Below are 21,252 nucleotides of genomic sequence, written 5' to 3' on the forward strand. Positions count from 1 at the left end.
GCAACCAGCGAGGTCGTTCTTATTCCCACAAAACAACTCTTCCAATCGAGGACGAACCCACTCAAGTCAGGGTTGTCGACCAGCTCACTGCCAAATATGCCACAAAGAGGGCCATTAGGTTGACCGCTGCAACCAACGGTATGTTCGGCCTAATTCTACTCGTGCTCACCTTGCCCACAAAAACAACTCTTCCAATCGAGGACGAACCCACTCAAGTCAGGATCGTCGACCACCTCACTGCCAAATATGCCACAAAGAGGGTCATTATGCTGACCGCTGCAACCAACGGTATGTTCGACCTAATTCTACTCATGCTCACCTTGTTGGACCCGATGTTGCTGATTAATTTCTGGACACTGGGGCTTCAACCCATATGACCACCGACCCATCTATTTTGGACTAGTCTAAAAATTACACAGGTAAGGACACTGTGATCGTAGGAAACGGTGCATCTTTACCCATTACCCACACCGATACTCTTTCTCCTATTCCAAATTTTCACTTATTAGATGTCTTGGTTGTCCCTTATCTCACTAAAAATCTTATTTCAATCAGTAAATTAATGTTTAATTTTCTTCTCTCCGTTAGATTTACTAATAATCTTCTTACTATCCAGAATCGTCAAACAGGAAGGGTGGTGGCAACCGGTAAAAGAGATGGAGGGCTAAATATGTTGGAGCGCGACAACTCCTTTTATTTCAGTCATTGGAAACAAATCTTTACGTGCTTCATATGATTTATGACATGCTCGCTTGGCTCATGTGAATCATTATGTTATTTCTTTTTTAAATAGAAAATGTCATCTTTCTCTTACATCTTTATTGCCTTCTCCATCACTATGCAGTACTTGTCAGCTTGTGAAAAGTCATCGATTGCCTTATTCCCACAATGAACGTAGGTCTTCTCATGTATTAGATCTTATTCATTGTGATCTTTGGGGTCCTTTCCCCGTCAAATCAAATTCGAGTTTTCTTTACTATGTTATTTTTATTGATGATTATTCTCGATTCACTTGGCTTTACCCTTTAAAATTTAAATATCATTTCTTTGATATTTTTCTTCGATTTCAAAATTTTGTGGAAAATCAATATTCTTCTCGTATCAAGGTATTTCAAAGCGATAGAGATACCGAATTTACTAGAACTTCTTTCAAAACTCATTTACGTACTTCTAGCATCTACCATCAACTCTCTTGTCCATATACACCTTCTCAAAATGGTCGTGTTGAGAGAAAACATCGTCATGTGACTGAGACTGGCTTGTCCCTTCTCTTTCACTCTCATCTTTCTCCTCGTTTTTGGGTTGACGCCTTGGGCACTGCAGCTTATATTATCAACCGGTTGCCTACTCCACTTCTTGGAGGTAAGTCACCCTTTGACTCATCTATGGCTACTCTATGCATTATGACAATTTTCATCCCTTTGGTTGTCATGCTTATCCTTACTTGCGTGATTATATGTCTAACAAGCTTTCTCCCCCAGCATTCCTTGTATTTTTTTGGGTTATAGGCCTGCTCATAAAGGGTTCCGTTGCCTTGATCCCGCCACCACTAAGCTATATATCACCCGTCATGCTCAATTTGATGAAACTCACTATCCTGCTATTCCTGGCTCCCATGCCCAACCTCTTTCCTCTCCTCATATTTCAAATTTCTTGGAAACACATCTTTATCATATTGATTCATCTCCCTACCACTTCATCATCGCACATTTCTCGATCCAGTTCATCCCGTGTGATATTTGTTCTGACCTTGTGGATGAGTCTGTGCAGGTTGATACTTCTCGTGCAGGTTCTGCTTTGCCACCCTCGACTTCTGATCCGACCTCTATTGAACCTACTATTGATTCCTCTTCTTTGGGCTCTCATCCTATGATCACACGAGCCAAAGCTGGTATATTCAAGACTCGTCATCCAGCAAATCTTGGTATTTTGGGCTCATCTGGACTTATTTCTGCTGTTCTTGCATCCACTAAGCCAAAAGGATTCAAATCTGCGGCTAAGAATCCTGCTTGGGTTGCTGCCATGGATGAAGAAATTCTAGCTTTACAACAAAATGATACTTGGACTTTAGCTCCTCGCCCTGTCAACACCAACATCGTGGGCTCTAAATGGGTGTTCCATATTAAATATTTGCCTGATGGATCCGTCGAACATTTCAAGGCTCGTCTTATTGCCAAAGGTTATACTCAGGTTCCTGGTCAGTCCGGTTGTCAAAGCTACCACTGTCCGTGTTGTGCTTTCTATTGCAGTCACAAATAAATGGCCTTTTTCGACAACTTGATGTCAAGAATGCTTTTCTCAATGGAACTCTTATTGAAAGTGTTCATATGGAACAACCTCCTGGGTATATTGATCATCGATTTCTCGCTCATGTTTGTCTATTAAAAAAAATCCTCTATGGCTTAAAGCAAGCTCCTCACGCCTGGTTTCAGCGTTTTAGCTCATTTCTTCTCACACTTGGTTTTTCTTGCAGTCGCGCTGACACGTCCCTTTTTGTCTTTTATCAGCAATCTAACCTTATCTATTTACTTCTTTATGTTGATGACATTATTATTACCGGCAACAACTCATCTCTTATTGACAGCTTTACTCGCAAGCTTCATTCTGAGTTAGCTACCAAAGATTTGGGTTCTCTCAGTTACTTTCTTGGTCTTGAAGCTTCACCCGCTCCTAATGATCTCTTTATTAGTCAGTTAAAATATGTTTAGGATATTCTTACTCGTTCTCATAGCAAACCAGTCCACACTCTCATAGTTGTTTCTCAACACCTGATTGCTGATGGTTCTCCTTTCTCTAATCCTACTCTCTATAGATCTCTTGTTAGCACCCTTCAGTACTTGATTATTACGCGTTCAGATATTGCCTATGCTGTCAATTCTGTCGGTCAATTCTTGCATGCCCCTATTGTAGATCACTTTCTTGCTGTCAAACGTATTCTTCGCTATGTCAATGGAACACTCTACTTTGGTCTTACCTTTCGTCCATCCACTGTTCCTAGTACGCTAGTCGCTTATTCGGATGCTGACTAGGCTGGTTGTCCCGATACTCGTCGTTCAACATCCGGCTATTCTATTTATCTTGGTAACAATCTCGTTTCTTGGAGTGCCAAAAAGAAACCTACTGTCTCATGCTCCAGCTGTGAATCTGAGTATCGCGCTCTTGCCACGACTGCTACTAAACTTCTTTGGGTTACGCATCTTTTGCATGACCTCAAGATCCCTATTTCACAGCAGCTCTTACTCTTATGTGACAACAAAAGTGCTATTTTTTTTTAGATCTAGTCCCGTTTCTCACAAGCGGGCCAAACATGTTGAACTAGATTATCATTTCCTTCGAAAACTTGTTATTGCTGGCAAACTTCGCTCACAATATGTACCTTCCCATCTCCAAGTTGCTGACATCTTCACAAAAAGTATTTCTCGACCTCTCTTCGAATTTCTCAGCTTGCGGTGGGTGTTAAGGATAGTTGACCGTTTATCTAGATATTTGCCTTACATTACAGCACAACATATTTGCCCTTTTATTAGAGGCAAATATACTGTATTCATTTATTATTCTTTCATTCTATTGTTCTCTCCATATTATTTGTAATTTACCATATTTCTCTCTTGTAAATGATTATAAATAGAGAATTTTCACCATCATTTAGGTGGGGTGGTTTCAGCAAACATTTTCAAGGTCCCTTGAGTCATATTCATATTAGCTACTACATTCATTTTATGGCATTGACCATTTTGTTCAATGAATGAGGGCATATATGTCAAATGAAAGGGCATTTCATTTATTTTCAAGGGCATTTCATTTATTTTCAAGGGCATTTTTGACAAATCCAATCTTTTTAAAAGCCATTTTAGCCTACTAAACCTTATTTTCCCACCTAAAATACAAAGAAAATCATCTTATTAGGAATCACAACCCAACTTAATGGTGTTAGAGTCAAGCCAACTTTGCCATTAATGGTGTTAGAGTCAAGCCAACTTTGCCAAGACGCCAACTAATGGTGCATTATTTGCAATGGCTGCTTCACCCATATTAAAATTGTTTCTCTGATCTGAATACCCATCGTTAGCATCGGGTCCTCCGACCACAGCTCCGGTTAAAACATTTGGGTTTGGTGCGTTCCTGTTGAACCATAAGTTGAACCCATCTTGACAACTGACTAGGTTAGGGTTAGTCTTGATCGAAACAATGGAAGCTCCCCTATGATGAACTTGGGTCGGGTAGTTTGAACCGAATCCAACCATGTAGCTCATTTGGTTTGGGTTTGAACCCAGAATATAATCCACCTGAAAAGCCAATCCAATATTAAAAACTTGCTTTCAACTTATTTTCATCATACCATAACATGAATTTTTTATATGAACTATGGTACCTGAGATTTAGCGAAGGCGATGAGATCAGAGGGTTGAACGAGGCCGCCGACGCACTGGATTGAGGCGTGTTTGGCAGCCAAGTAGTCGGAGTAGACGGTGGCGAGGAAGGTGGCCGTGGTGACGAATTGAAGGTTGTTCCAATCTCCAAAGGAGAGGAGTCCACCAGGGGTTTTCTTAACATTGTTGTTGCCTTTTTGGAGGCAAGAGCAAAGGAATTGCTCACCTTGGCTCTTGAAGTCTGACCACAAACCTGATGGTTGAACCTTCCCATCCAAAACTAGCTGCCCACCAAATCAAAAACTAACGTATGAGCTTTGAGTAAATCCAATCTTGGTTTAAGATACTCAAATCCATGTTTATAATAGTTCTAGATATTGTCTACCTTGATTCGTTATATATTGTCATCCGTCTTTTGATTTTCAAAACGGGTATGCTAGAAAGAGGTTTCTTCCACACACTTATAAAAAAATGCTTCATTCCTATTCAATTAATGTGGGATCTCATGATCCACTCTCTTTGGAGGCCCAACGTCCTCGCTGATACACCGTGCGATGTCTGGATTTGATATCATTTGTAATAGCCCAAACCCACCACTATCAGATATTGTTCGCTTTGACTCGTTACGTATCACCGTAAGCCTCACGATTTTAAAATACATCTACTCGGGAGAGATTTTCACACTCTTATTAGGAATGTTTCGTTCCTCTCTCCAACCGACTGTGCGATCTCACACATATCTTAAGCTATAGTTTAGGGTAAATTATAACATACCTTAGCTGCAAGGATTTGAACACCAGCAAACTTGTCGTCCCAAGAGAACGCAGTTCTTGTCCCACCGGTATTACCAGAACCACCCAAATAGTTAAGGTAGGTTTGATCCTCAGTTGCACGATAAAGCCAAGCAGAAGCCCACAACAGTTCATCCTTAATTGTATCAAACATTTTCGATTAAATTAAGGAACAAAATCCAACAAACCCCATACTCGACCAAACCAAAAACAAAACGTACCTGAAATCCAGAGCTTGAATAGAACTTGCCTGCTACAGAAACACTATTTTGGTATAACCCTTGATTATTCCTTGCGAAATCAAAGAGCTATGAACAAAATAAAAACAACAAAATTTAGAAAACAACACATTCCAATCGACATTCTCGAGGTGAAGAGTATCAGAAACCTGTTTTGCATGGCGAAGAAGCGTGTTGGAATAAGCAGGATTCGAAGACTTGAAAGCAACGGAGGCGGCGGCGAGAGCGGCTGCAGACTCGCCGGCGAGGTCGGAGCCAGGATGTTGGCTGTCGATCCGGAAGGAGGTGCGGGGCGTTGTCATGTCTTCGGGTCTCATCCAACAGCTATGATCTGAGTCGCCATCGCCGACTTCACAATACATCACGTTGGGTTCTGTATGAGCCTTTAGTAAGTAATCCGTTCCCCATTTAATGGCTGTAAGAGCATTTTGTAGTTCATGTTTGGCGCCAAGTTGGGCTTTGTATTCCACAACGCTCCATGATAGCATTGTCAATGTGAATGCCATTGGGAACCCGAACTTCACATTGTCTCCCGCATCATAATACCCTCCCACCAAATCTATCTGTTCACTTAAGATTTTGTCAGTTTATGAAAGATATAATTGAAATGTGAATGGAAATGACGACATGCAAACTAAAAAAATTAAATCTTAGCAGATATTGTCTCCCACTGGCTTTGATACCGTTTGTAATGGTCCAAGCCCACCGCTAGCAGATATTGTCTGCTTTGGCCCATTACATATCGTCGTCAGCCTCACAGTTTTAAATCGCGTCTGTTAGAGAAAGATTTCCACACCCTTATAAAGAATGCTCTGTTCTTCTTCCCAACCGACGTGGAATGTCACACTTAAAACCGAGCTTTTTACGCAAGTATTAAAACTTACGCCTGCATCTTTGCCATCATTGAGGCCAGAATCTCCACGCCATTGAACTCTTTGATTTTGGGGCAATTTTCCTGATCTTTGAGCCTCATAATACAGCAAAGACTTTGTTAAAGCTCCTGCATAGTCAACTCCAAGGCAGCCATGGATATGAGCAAGAACAACTCCAAGCCCAACCAGCACACTAACAATGCTACTCGAAGAAGAAGAAGAAGAAGCCATATTAGCAATGTTTACAAGTGTTGGTGAAGAAGAAGAACATGGGGTTTGTTTATATAGACAAAGATTATGATGATATAATTACCATTGCCATATCAAACAAAAGGAAACCCTTTGGTTCCACAGTTTCTTTTGGTAAATTATTATTATTTTCACTCATTTCTTTATTTATGTTCTTCATCCTCTTCTCCTAAATTGACTAATTTATCATACTAACTCTTAAATTCAGCGCACAGTGAAAGGTCAGTTGCCATTTTTAAGCATTTTTTACTTCTCTCACATTCTTCAGGAAAATACAAGATCAAGTTGCCTTTTTTTATCAAGTTTCTTTTTATATCAACTTTTACTTCAAACTTTTACGATCCAAGTTCCAACGAACGTTTGCATTATTTACCTGTGTTTGACTGAATCTTTACTTTATAGAAAAAAAAAAAAAGTAAGTATTCAAACTACCAAGATTTTAGGAGATTGTCAGTATATTTGAATTCATCTAGATTTCCATAATTTACTAGTGAGTGTACAAGCCTATAAATATTGTAATTGTGTAACTCTTTTAATATTGAGTCACAAAACAATAATAAAGCACTGAACTTTGATCTATTCCTATCTCTTTCACTATCTCTTTCCCAACAAATTTGGTATCAGAGTCAAGTTCTTGTCAACATGAGAGTAAGTGATTATTTTTTTTCACAAAACGAAAATAGCAGTAGCTGATTTTTGAGTGGTGGAGCGTCAAGATGAAGACCTTGCTCAGATCGCAGAAGCTATGGGACTTGGTGGAGCACGGGTTCGGTGAGAAATATGAGTAGTGGAGCATCAAGATGAAGACCTTGCTCAGATCTCAGAAGCTATGGGACTTGGTGGAGCACAGGTTCGTTGATCTATTAGAACCCACAATAGAAGAAAAGGAGAGACTAAGAGAAACCAAGAAAAATGATGTCAAAGCTCTGTTCATTATTCAGCCATCAATTCATGAGACTATTTTTTCACGAGTTCATTATTTAGCAATCAATTCATGAGACTATTTTTTCACGAATTGCAGCAGCAACCACATCAAAGCAAGCATGGTTAATTCTACAGAAGGAGTTTCAGGGAGATTCAAAGGTCATAAAAGTGAAATTGTAATCTCTAAGACGTGATTTTGAAACTCATTACGAATGGTGAATCAATTGCTGACTTTTTGTCAAGAGCAATGGCAATAGTCAGTCAAATGCGTACTTATGGTGAGAAAATTTCAGATGAAACAATTGTTGCAAAGGTGTTAATAAGCTTAACTTCAAAGTTTGACCATGTGGTGGCTACCATAGAAGAAGCTAAGGATCTACCAATACTCTCCGTTAATGAACTGATGGGTTCACTTCAAGCTCAGGAGTCAAGAATTAATAGATCATTAGAAAGGAATGAAAAAAGGCCCTACAAGTGAAGGAGACAGCCAACAACGAAGACAACGAAAGAGAAAATATTCCTTTAGCAAGTAGAAGTCGTGGAAAAGAATTTCGCAGCTTCCATGGTGGTCGTTATAACAGGAATAGATGGAGAAATGATGGACAAAGGCAGTTCAATGAACGAAGTAATATAAGGAAGGTCTTACAATGTTACCATTGCAGAAGGTATGGGCACACAAAAGCTGATTGTTGGTATAAAGATCAACAAATGAATTCTGCAGCAAAAAATGAAGAAGAAGAAGAAGAAGAAAAGTTTTTCCTAACGTGTACTGGTATTAATCTAAAGAAATGTGACTTATGGTTTGTTGATAGTGGATGCTCGAAACATATGACAGGTACCAATCCTTATTCCAAGAGCTTGATAAGACGCAAAGAATCAAGGTGCAACTTGAAAATATAAAAGAGATGCAAGTTGAGGAAAAAGGCACAATGAAAGTCGAAACCAGTCATGGTAAGATAAAACTATTAGATAATGATACAAAAGAGATTATAGTTGAAGTTTTTCAAGATGAAGAGACAAGGGTCAATTCTAGTGCATCTCCTAGTGCCTCCATTGCAACATAAAATATGTCAAATTCATCATCTCTAGGATCACTAAATAGCAACTCTTCTCTTGAAGAATTTTTGGATGAGACACGTCCAAAGAAGTATAAATTTTTAGCTGACATATATGCACCATGTCAATTTGCTCTTACTGTTTCAGACCCTATGAGTTATGAAGAAACCATGGTAGAAGAGATGCAGTCCATTGAGAAAAATGGAACATGGGAGATGGTTGACTTACCAAACGAAAAAAAATGCAATCAATTTCAAATGGGTGTTCAAGACAAAATTTGCACCAAATGGAAGCATACAAAAGCATAAGGCTCGTCTTGTAGCAAAAAGGTATGTGCAACAACAAGGTATAGATTTTGAAGAAACTTTTTCTCCAGTAACTCGTTTTGAAACGGTAAGAACTATTCAAGCATTAGCAGCAGAATTGCGGTGGCTGGTTTATCAGTTTGATGTCAAGTCAACATTTCTTAATGGAGATTTACAAGAAGAGGTCTATGTAACACAACCAGAGGGATTCATAAAGAAAGACAAAGAAACAAAGGTATACAAGTTGAGAAAGGCATTATACGGATTAAAGCAGACCGATCGAGCTTGGTATAGCAAGATTGATGGGTATTTTCAAAAAAAAAAAGATACATGAGAAGTGAGAATGAGCTTACTTTATATGTGAAGAACGAAGGTAAAAGTGATTTCATCATTATTTGCCTCTATGTTAACGATATCATTTACATTAGCTCGTCTAACTCTCTTTTGGATAAATTTAATTCTCAAATGATGAGTGAATTTGAGATGTCAGATATGAGTCTATTACACTATTTTCTTGGTCTTGAAGTATATCAAGTTGAAGATTGGATTCCTATTTCACAAAGAAAATATGTCAAAGATATTATGAGTAAATTTGGTATGCTTAAGTGTAAGCATGCAGCTACACCTATGAATATTAATGAGAAATTACAACATGAGGATGGAGCAGAAATGATAGATGTTAGAAGGTTCAAGAGCTTGGTTGGCGGACTAATTTACTTAACACACACACGACCCGACATTGCATTTCCTGTTGGTATTATTTCTAGGTTTATGCAACATCCTTCAAAGGTTCATTATGGAGTAGCAAAAAGAGTCTTACGTTACATTGCCGGAACTATGGAGTATGAAATTTGGTATTCTAAATCCTTTAATTTCAAACTATATGGATTCACGTTAGTGATTGGGCAGGATCATTAGATGATAGACGAAGCATTTCAGTCCATGTTTTCACTTTAGGATCATGAGCGATTACTTGGAGCTCAAAGAAGTAAGCAACAGTGGCGTTGCCAACGTTAGAAGCAAAATATGTTGCAGCAACTTCAGCAGCGTGTCAAGCTATTTGGCTAAGAAGAATGCTAGTTGATCTTCAACAAGAGCAAAAAGGGGCAACAAAGATATTTTGTGATAACAAATCAACTATTTCTATGACAAAGAACCCAGCATTTCACAGCAGAACAAAACATATTGAACTTTGACATCACTATATTCGTGATCTTGTTGCAGAGGAAGAAATTGTCTTGGAATATTGTATAACCAATGAATAGTTAGCAGACATACTTTCTAAGGCTTTGTCAAAAGAAAAGTTTTGCTACTCCATACGATTACTTTGCATTTGCAACTTTGAATGAAGGGGGAGTGTTAGATATGATTCAAAGTATTCAAAATGAAGTTATAATTCAAAGTATTCAAACTACCAAGATTTTAGGAGATTGTTAGTATATTTGAATTTATCTAGATGATTTTAGGAGATTGTTAGTATATTTGAATTTATCTAGATTTTTATAATTTACTTATTTTTGAGTGTATAAGCCTGTAGATATTGGAATTGTGTAACTGTTTAAGTATTGAGTCAGAAAACAATAATAGAGCAATGCAGCTTTGATCTATTCCTATCTCTTCCAATATCCCTTTCCCGACAAAAAAATTGGTTGGAAAAATTATTTGAAAAACTATATACATTTTCATGTTTGAACGGTAAAACTAAACGTTTTAAAATGATTATGAATGATTAAATACATGTTTGGAGTAAATTTGAATAGGGGTGTTCAAAAAATTTAATGACTCAAAAAAACTCGATTAACCCAACCCGACATGCATGCGACAAGGTTAGGTTATCTAACTCCTCGCTTCTTGAAACTGAAGACTATCACCAAAAACCAACCGGAATTCTTCCCGATTGCTTAACCGGTTGGGAGTTATGCCCTAAAGCCTCGTAACTAATTATTTAGTTTTTAACAATTATTTTATTATTTTATTTGTAATTTAATTGTTATCCATTGTCTGAAAATTCAAGGTTATTTTTTAACAATTATTTTATTATTTTATTTGTAATTTAATTGTTATCCATTTCTGAAAATTCAAGGTTATTAACGTAATCTTGAACAGTATGTGGTTGACATATAAGAGAATCGTGTTCAAGTAATAACCTAAAGATATATAGATTCGGTTGGGTGCCTTATCCTGGTAACACTATTGATAATGTGGTTGACATATAAGAGAATCGTGTTCAAGTAATAACCTAAAGATATATAGATTCGGTTGGGTGCCTTATCCTGGTAACACTATTGATAATGTGGTTGACATATAAGAGAATCCTAAAGATATATAGATTCGGTTGGGTGCCTTATCCTGGTAACACTATTGATAGGGTCCACTTTGTAATCGTTATAAATGATTTGATCCAAATTGTTCATAGTATATAGGTACAGTTGGGTGCCTTATCCTGGTAACACTATTGATAGGGTCCACCCAACCCGAACGATTTGAATCAAATCATTTAATAAATGATTTGATTCAAATCATTAATGATTTGATCCAAATTGTTAGACATGTAAATGAGGTATCTTATACAATGAGTTTGTATAAGACTGAACCAAGAAATATTTAATCTATCTTTATAAATCCGTTAATTGAGAAGATTAATATTTTACATAATAATCATATTCGACTCGATCCATCTGAGATATTTATATACATTTGTAGAGAATGTTCATATTTTATTTCTATTTAAATCTTCAAATTTAAAGAAATAATTTAATTCAATCACATGGATAACTTATTTTTCCATAAAATCTTAAATTCTTCCACCTGTAATTACAAAATAACTTATTACACATCTTGATGCACACATACCAAGAAAAAGAAACGAAAAAAAAAAAAGAAAAAACAAGAGGGTATTGGATTTAGTGCATTATTCTAATATTTTAAACCAGGAAATCAAGGGAAATAGTTGAGCAGGGAATCAGAATATATAAAGATTTTAAACACATTCAGAAATTTCAAAAGAATGTTAGGAATTCCTATTGCTTTTTTCAAGCAAAAACCAGATTCATATTTTGAATTGGAGAGGACCTAAGAATGGCATCTTTAGCACAAGCAGAGGAAAATACTATGAAGCTTCTGGCGATGAAATGCAACGTATAGCGGTCAACCTGCAATGTCAATGGTCTACACTCTCGTCGTCGCCATCTTCTTCAGGCAGTTCAGTTCGACATTCGCATTTTCTTGATGTTGGTTTCTTCAAAAAAAAGAAGTCCTGGCAGTGAGACGTCGAGGGGATACTAAAATTGCTAGAGAAATCTACAAATCCTTCATTTGACATAAGCCCCTGCATGATGCATAAAGGAGTTCAAATTATCTATATCTCGCCAACATCTGAAACCAAGCACATCCCGTCAAAAACCAAAAGAGCATGAGGAGCCCAAAAGGTAACACTATAAAAGAGTCTCCAATCAACACTAACCCCATGAATCCCTTGATCCTTACCCGCTGCATTTTCAAGGACGCTTCACTAAGCAATTAGAAATCCTAATTGAACTACTTGACAAATATTATTGCAAAACATGAGTGCATAGAAACCCAACTTTCTTCGCTATAATTTCCAATTCCTAAAAGAAAATTCATCATCATAAGATGGAAAGAAAAAGTAAGGATGGCACAAATGGAGATATCTGGTGATCACTTTGCCAAACAAGATCTAGTAGGACCTAGAACTTTTTATGGTTTTTTTTTTTTTTTTTTTTTTCGTTATTGGGCGAGATAGAACAAGAAAAACGCGAAGTTGTACTACTACTTGGGGGGTATATAACAAATTTAATCAGTTACCATCAGGCGTGCTTTCACAAGGGCTCCAAAGGGAAAGGTCTATCATTTCGGTTCTGAGCAGTTGCAGTGCTAGATGGAGGTGCATGCACAGTGATTGGAAGAATCCATTCGCTTTTTTCTCTTGCTTCAATCAAGAGAGGATGCTCATATCTGAAATGGTGAAATTTGAAGTGAAGTATATGGAAAATCGTTAACAATTCTTAGGTTAGTAATAATATCAGTAGTAATCAATATTCAGCTACATAAAAGTGTGAAAACTATCCTTTCATTTACGCTAACTAGTGAGTGTAGGTACTTGGGTAGTACTAGAAATTTTTGGGTCAGTACCTGGTCCAATCCACATTCTTGGGGGTGGTAAAAAATTCAAAGCGGAGTGCCCACTGCAAAGATACATGTGGAGTGGAAAAGGACATAGGCCCATTTATTGGAATTGAGAAAAGAAAGCTTGTCTGAATCAAATCAGCAACAACCTCAAAATGATCACTTTGAACCTACAAACAAAATCCAATGAATATGTTTAGAAAAATAAGCTAGTAACGTATACAAACTGAAAGCAAGAGATATCCCTTAAAGCATCATCTCCCATCCGAAAACAACACAACATAGAGGTCCCATTACTCCATTAATGGAATAAATGCGCCTATTGTACCACCTCATCCAATACCTCCACCAATCACAATTTCCCAAGTATTAACTGGGGAGGGGAATTAGATAGTCACTATCTCTTGGTCAGACAACAGAAAATGTTACGGCCACATCCATACACTTCATGACATTCGATACCATGAGTAAATATACATTATTTTTTAAGGAACATTTTTTTCTTCTGCCAAAAAACTTGTACATGAGTGGTGTAGAACCAAAAGGAATTACAGAAACGATCTTCAATTGTTTTCAAATATGTGTGTGTGTGTGTGTGTATCAAAGAGGGCTAGAAGCAAAGAAAAAGAAATAAACTATATTCTCAAAAGAATAAGCCAAAAACTTCTTAGGTTTCTAAGCAAAAGAACCCATAAGGAGCCAAGATGATGTCCACAAAACCAGACAACGACACGATCAAACTACGATACTCTTCTCCACTTTCAGAAAAAATAAAAAGAGTACCTTCACAATTGTTGGAGAATTCCTCCTAGAAGGATGGACGAAACGGCGAGATACAGTCTCTGAAGTCTCCAAAGTTATTGATACCTGGAAAAAAAGATCTATTAATGCATCACATACTGAAGTTAACTAGTACAGTGCTCTGACCAACTATTTCATATTTCAATACCATAATTACCTCAAGGCATCTCCTCGCTCCATCTTCATGAAAAAAGGTAAGAGTTCCACCTATCTGATTCATCGAGTTTGAAAAAGAAGAAAATAATTAACCTTCATCAGTAGAATGGGATAGCCTGTTAGATGACTCAAATTTGGAGCATGTTGATCCTTTTTTTCCTCTCACGTCAGGGAGGAGGTAAGAGAAAGGGAACAGAATAATGAAAAATTATAAACTAATTAAAAAGGATCAACTGGTCATAGAGAGGAAAAAATTTACCATGTCACTAAAATAATAGGTTGAATCAGAATTTTTTGGGCAAAACCTAAGCAATACTTGGTCATCTACCCTGATATTGTAAGATCTTCCTCGAATAAAGCCTTCTGCTGCAAGAAATTTTTGCAGAAAATTAGTTTCCATTATTTGTTTGATAATATCATGACAACAAATAAAACTAAATGATAACGAGAAGGCATTTTGTAGAAAGTAGAATGACAAAGGGAGTAAATTTATCATTTTCCGCAGGGAGGAAGGGAGGCAAGAAAGTTAATAATTTACATGCTACAGGTTCAATAATTTTAGGCATTGGTGAAGATGCTACTCCAACATCATCATCTGTTAATTGATTCTTCTCAAAGCTCAACGCCTGGCTGGGTGAGACGGCTGCAAATGACTTCTGAGATGATGCAACATCTGCTTCAACAGAAAACCTGTCACTAAGAAAATTGTAGTCTCTAGACCAAATAACATTTGGCCCCCCTTATTGCATGAAATAAACGCTACAGAATAAATAATCCAGTCACTCTTTTTTTAGACATACATGAAGACGCACGCACTTATTATCTCCAAAATCTCCCTTTTGGAGATAATTAATTCTATTACCATACATATTAATCGGGACAAAGGAAAAAAATGATAAGTCAAATGCCTTGAAAAAAAATACGGGCATTCCATATAAACCCACCGGCAGAATCATATAGGACCTCAGCAACAGAGACCCTAGGACGTGCAACATTAGGAGATAAACTTAATCGCTCTCCTTCAATAAAAGGAGCATCCTTTATTGAAGATCTTCCAGCAGATGATTGCAATGACAGTGAACTTCCAAAGGTTCTATGAAAAGGTTCTCTCATTGGATTGTATGATGAGACAGATGAGATCTCATCCCTTGAGCTATCATATCCTTCATCAATGCCATCATATATATCATTTGCTCTGATCTGTAAGGAAAAGGCTGTATATTCATATCAAAGAAAAAGGACTGAGGTTCAAAACTCAACATGAATTAAAAGGCATTATTTTGAAGAATACACTACAGCCTGATATACACTCGTAACTCAAAAGCACCTGAAGACGTGTAACAAATGATTAATGATCAAAATTTTCTTTACCATACATATCATTTGGACCATGATTATACATCATTATTTTGTTCCACAGATGCTTCAAATGTTCCAATTTCATCTTTAATGTCAACACTTTCAATCAAATCACTCCACAATAACAATGTTGAAATTAAACAACGTAATAATAATGTGTCATTGGAATGTACATGAGCTAATATATTTGTAAATATCAAACATCCACCCCTCAATTCTATCTGATTTAAAAATCTAATCGACCCTACCCAAATTAAAAATACTCATTTGTCTCAGTTACTAAAAGATAAGAAATGGAGGTGACGGTTTCCAATCATTTATTGGACATCAGGCTTTTAGAACATCACAAACGAAGAAAGGTATGTTATTAAAAAAATTAATGTTGCATCACATCATTACAGTCACTACTCCGTTACTCAATTTTAATGATGTCATGAAGTAGGAATTTAACTGGAATTTTGTAAAACAATAAGGATAAAATTAAAACTTTTAAAACATTGAGAACAATATTGAAAAATTGTGCATATTTTGATAATTAAATAATATAATAAGCCTTTCCCTACCAAGTCAAAAACCACAGAGGACAAGAACAAATGAAGTAATAAAACAACATTATTTATCAGCACTTAAGGCTGCTATGTAGCATACCCAGTCAGAGTCGCCTTTCATCTCTTTCCAAAATACATCCATTTGAAATGCTGCAGAAGGAACAACCGTTGATAAACATTGAATTACAAGCAAATTTATCATTCTATCATTATCATGCTGTAGAAACCAAACAGATTTGATACTTCTGAAATAAAAGAAAAAAAAAACAAATTATTGGCAATGAATATTAGATAGATAGTATCAATTTAGTATTCTGCATACAGTTGTAAACATAAAACATATGTCAACACCATTCAGGTACTACCATCCGTGTATCTGCCAAAGATAAGAGGGAACTAGAAAATAAAGATTTTTTTCAAATCTCAGAAGCACAGCAATATGATACCTAATACAGGAGAAGGTCTACTGATAAGATATGCTGCATTAGAGAAGAGAAACAGATTTCATTGATGCATGAAATAAAGGGGTAAAAACCCCAACACACCTAATGGTGGATTATACGGAAAGAAAAAAAAAAAACTCCTTTTGGAGATTAACGAAGATAGACTGTAAACATTAGAAGGGTGTTTACATCTACACCAATATAAAGCGTGAAAAATGATCAAATCCATAAAGTAATCAAAGGTATAGAAAGTATCGTTGAATATGAGTTCATTCGTTTCTCCCCACAGAAACCAGAGAAAGACTCGGTTCAGAGCAAGCCATGGAAACCACGTTGAACTTCAAAATGGATGCAATGAAATATGCAACTTTCACAACTACAACAGAGAGAAGAAATGTCACCATCATTTTGACCTTCTTCCATTAGCATGCCATTAGTTTTCTGAGTGACCCACACTTGCAACGGAACCCGAGCTTCCTACATAGATGGTAAATGAAGTTAGACAATATTTTAACAAGAAATACAGAAAACACACATAGGAAGGAAAAGGTCAGGTGTTGTCTTCCAATTTTCTAGTCCAAACAGAAATCCATACGATGACTTCTTGTCTGTGATTGAAAATTTTGTGCTATAAACTATCTTTTAAACAATAAGATTTGAAAATGCAATTAATAAAAAAACTAAAAGAAAAAAAAAAAAAGACGTACGTAATCTTATTGTGGTACCAGCAAAAAATTGATGCATTGTAAAAAAATTTAAAACCTATGTTTATTATTCTAGAAAAGAAATACCTATTCAAATGTGCATATAATTGGATAAGACAGACAAATTAGACAGTTGCAGGGATTCGGGCATGAAAAGTATGAGAGAAAGTACTAGAAAAGTGATAGTGTAATAATTGAGAAGAGCATTGTTCTACAAAAAGAAAAAAAACAAAGTGTAAAACAGGTTCCAGCCGCTGTTCACTGAATTTTCATTCACATCGAATCAAACAATGAATTTTCACTCATATTGAAACAAGTTAATGTGAACAAACCATTTCTATTTGATCCTTCAGCGACTCTTTATGAGATCGACCATTTTCCTGTGTTAGCCATCGTCCGAGTAATGTACTTTTAACATAATACATATAACGAATAGTGGCACCCTTGTAAGATGGTGGTATGCGGCTAGGAAGCGTTGTTCGAACCTCATCTGTAATAACACTAAACATTTTTAGAATCACTGTACATAACCAGAATGGTAATTAAAGCAAGGAAATAAAAATGAAACCTTATTATAAGACAACAAGTGTTGGGTGTTAATTCATTCCTATGAATGAGCTTTTTTTTTTTATTTTAGCTCCTTTGGTGGATTTCACCTTCTATTTCAACCCCTGTTTTAATTTTTTTTTTTTTTTTTTTTTTTTCCTTTAGTGCATCCCATATAGGAGGGGTGGCTCTCGAAGCATCAAAGCTAGACAGAACCTTCCAGAGAACCAAGTCTGAACATAAACAGACTCAGCAATGACTACAGTACGCCATATTGCATACCAATCTTGGAAAACCAAACACAAGTAAGGTATCACTCACAGTTTTTTTTTTTTTCTTTTTCTTTTTCTTATAGGAAACAAAAGAAACTTTCATTAGATTGAAACAAAGACCAAAAAAAGGTGATGAGGAATCAACCCAAGTGGGATTACAAAAATTCCACCAGTTGGCTTTAAATAAAGAAAAATTACAGTTACAAAAGAAATACCAAAGAGTTCCAAAAGGGAGATCTAAAAGGTTATCATGTTCTAAACCTACTCCTTATTTCTAGAGTTTGTTTAATATCTTCTTCTTTTCTTTTCTTTGTTTTTTTTTTTTTTAATTTTTGGGTTACAACTAATCAAGCCTTCATTGAGAACAAATGAAAGAATACAAAGGATAATTACAGAAAGCCTTAAACACCAAAGCACAAAGAGAAACATGAAACCTAACAAGGGACCACACATTGCCCCCAAGTCACAAGAATCGTCTCTTTTTGCAAAAGAGCAGATGAAGATTCTATTGTTCATCTCAACCCAAAACTCCACAAAATCACAGAAATCTCAACAAGCCACAAGAATCGTCTCTTTTTGCAAAAGAGCAGATGAAGAAGGAGCTCTTCGACCATGGAAATAAATCCATTAGGCCAAACTAAGTGAAAACCAAATGCCTCAAAGAAACAAGTCCAAAATGGGAAAGTGTAATCATAGATTCACAATAGGTGATTAAGATCCTTAGCCACACCTCTACAGAGGATACAACACTAAGGCCCTATTCGGCGAGGCATCTTCCTCAAAACCCAATACAATACCTCAACTATCTAGCTTCCAAATAATTGTATCATACTCCAATTTAATATTGGCAGTTCAGAATTTGAAAAGAGGAATTCACATCCTAATTTCCAACAATCTTATACTGAAGCCACCATGTCATCTCACATTATGCTGAACTTCAAAATGCAACCGTAATATACAGTGTACTAAGAATTAAACCAAGGTAATGACGGTGGCAAAATATGAAATAAGTAATATTCAAGTGAACGACGTGCATATCAACTGAGATACAGAAATGCAGTGCATAGAACACATGGGCTTACATGACTTGGTAGCCCCCGAAGATATTATCTGATTTGAAACTATTGATTGCACCGAGCAGTCCATGAAAACGTGTTCACCTGACAAGACCAAAAGGCATGAAATTGAAACTACATCAGCTAGGAAAAGCCATACATCTTTTAGAACCACAAAAATTCTACAAAGTGACGAGTACTGATTGCCTTTCAGTTATTCAAAAAAAAAAAAAAAAAAAAAAAAAAAAAAAAAAACTGCCTTTGGATGAAATGTCTCTCAGACTGAGAGATAGTTTACTGAACAACATTACAAAAGAGAACAGCCACGAGTAGCAACCACACATTATACAAGGAAAAGGCAATGGTTGAGAACAATGTCGTATAGAAGGGACTTGGAACCTCTCCGTTGTCTGGATCCAGGGATTGGCTTCTGAGTGCTAAACCACTGAGCGTCCAACTTCCGGAGCCCAATAATCTCAAAACGAAGCCGCTCAATCAAAAGAGAGCAGTCCAATTGAGCGACAGAGGAGCAAATTTCAATGGTAACAACAACAGGATCGCCAGGCCGATACACATCTTTATCGGAGCGAAGTTCAAAACCAGGAAGAACCTCGCTCTTCACCGACTCCTCGACCTTCTCAGCAGCAGCACCAATTCCGAAAATGGAAAACCTAGATCCGAACATTGGCCTCTGCTTACGATGCCACTTTTCCACTTCCTCTACGTCTTCTTCGGGAGTTTCCGAACGTACACACGAGACCGAAAATCTGAAGCTAAAGCCGAAACCAAAATCGAATTCGATCAAGATCAAAATGAAAATTTCTGGAAGCGAACAGTGTGAGTAAGCGGAATTGAATACGGGACAGATCTCGAAGATGGAAGAGAGCTTGATGAAGACTGAGGAGAAATGAGACGAGATTTGTGATGAGATTTTGGCGATTTCTTCTTCTTCGCCGTCGTCGTCTCCTTCTTCTTCGTGGGTTCTGTTGCAGATTCAGTCACAAAGCTCCTTCAACCCCCCGCCAAATTACAGACTCAGATACGGCCTTTCCCTCTGTAATCTGCATTCGTTTTTCTTTTTTTTCTTTTTTTTTTTTTTCTCTCTCTCTCTCTCAAAAAATCGTTAAAAATGTGAAGATTTTCGAATATATTTGCCTCAAGATGCCACGTGGGCTGCCACGTACTCAGTCTCTATTTCCTATTTATATTTTTTAATATTAAGTTTGAATATTATAAAAATTGTTATTTAATTCTTTTCGAAAAAATGCAAAATTAGAGTTTGTTGCAAAGTTCATGCCTAAATAATTTTGAGATGTTGGTATAAATATTACCCACTTTTTTTTTACTATTATTATTTCAGGTAAGCGTGTGGACAATATCGGCTAGCGATAAGCTTAAACTGGTACAAATGATATTAGAGTCAGACACTAGAGTGTACTGACCCCAAGAAGGTATGAAAATCTATCCCTAACAAATGTGTTTTAAAACTGTTGAGCTCACGACGATACGTAATAGACCAAAACGAACAATATCTACTAACCATGGGTTTGGGCTCTTACAAAGGAAGAGTCGGTTATTTAGCATAAAGAGAACTAGACTTCTCGCTCTCGCTAACCTGCACATAGCTCAACTAGTTAAAATTGTGATGTCCCTCCTTGGTTGGGGAGGAGAACAAACTACCATTTACAAGGGTGTGGAAAACTTCCACTAGTAGATGTGTTTTAAAGCCTTGAGGGGAAGCCCGAAAGGGAAAGCCCAAAGAGAACAATATCTGCTGACAGTGGATCTGGGTCGTTACAAAAAGCATATACTTTCGATCAATAGGTCAGAAGTTTGAATATCTATCCCCACAAAACTCAAAAGGAGAGAGAAGTAGACTTCTCGAGAGCTCAACTAGTCAAAACATATATCTCGATCAATAGGTCAGAAGTTTGAATATCTATTCCCACAAAACTCAAAAGAAGAGAGAAGTAGACCTCTCGAGAGCGTGATAGTTACGTAATATTTTCTTTCTCGATAGTTCAACTGTAAGATCCCCATCGGGTGGAGAAGGGATCAAAGCATTCCTTATAAGGGTGTGGAAACCTCTCTCTAATAGACGTGTTTTAAAACTATGAGACTGATACGTAACGGGCCGAAACGAACAATATCTGCTAGCGGTGAGCTTGAACTATTACATCAACATAACGTGTACTATCATCCCTCATAAACGTGCTAAATCATAGCTAAATCATGTTGGAGCAAATAAAACCAAGAAGATTGAAAGGAGTATATATAACCCAATTGAGTTTTGCAAGTTTGAATGTTGATGAATGATTTGAGAAGGCCAAGACATGAGTTGGCTAATAGCAAGGCTGGCAGATAAAGAAAGAGCAGAATTCAAGAACTAACATAGCTGCTTTCATGTCCAAGTGAC

At 36.8% G+C, this 21,252-nt stretch overlaps 2 protein-coding genes across 2 annotated transcripts; both read right to left on the reverse strand.

Moving 5' to 3' along the window:
- Positions 1–3,968: 3,968 nt before the first annotated feature.
- LOC111806967 (endoglucanase 13-like) lies at positions 3,969–6,443 on the reverse strand. The gene is made up of 6 exons (XM_087129274.1): positions 6,285–6,443; positions 5,550–5,963; positions 5,383–5,469; positions 5,145–5,297; positions 4,373–4,654; positions 3,969–4,286 (listed from the first exon to the last, which is right to left on the reverse strand). The coding sequence occupies exons 2-6, from the start codon at positions 5,904–5,906 to the stop codon at positions 3,969–3,971; spliced, it is 1,197 nt and encodes a 398-aa protein (XP_086985400.1). The 5' UTR covers positions 5,907–5,963; positions 6,285–6,443.
- A 5,313-nt stretch (positions 6,444–11,756) lies between these two features.
- On the reverse strand, positions 11,757–19,944 carry LOC111807357 (uncharacterized). The gene is made up of 13 exons (XM_023693054.2): positions 19,236–19,944; positions 18,864–18,941; positions 17,296–17,453; positions 16,661–16,736; positions 15,917–15,966; positions 14,854–15,109; positions 14,448–14,582; positions 14,169–14,275; positions 13,911–13,964; positions 13,736–13,819; positions 12,959–13,122; positions 12,632–12,781; positions 11,757–12,134 (listed from the first exon to the last, which is right to left on the reverse strand). The coding sequence occupies exons 1-12, from the start codon at positions 19,519–19,521 to the stop codon at positions 12,646–12,648; spliced, it is 1,584 nt and encodes a 527-aa protein (XP_023548822.2). The 5' UTR covers positions 19,522–19,944; the 3' UTR covers positions 11,757–12,134; positions 12,632–12,645.
- Positions 19,945–21,252: the final 1,308 nt, after the last annotated feature.

The sequence above is a fragment of the Cucurbita pepo genome, chromosome 12, assembly GCF_057944985.1.
Source record: "Cucurbita pepo subsp. pepo isolate OVF chromosome 12, ASM5794498v1, whole genome shotgun sequence".
NCBI lineage: Eukaryota > Viridiplantae > Streptophyta > Magnoliopsida > Cucurbitales > Cucurbitaceae > Cucurbita > Cucurbita pepo.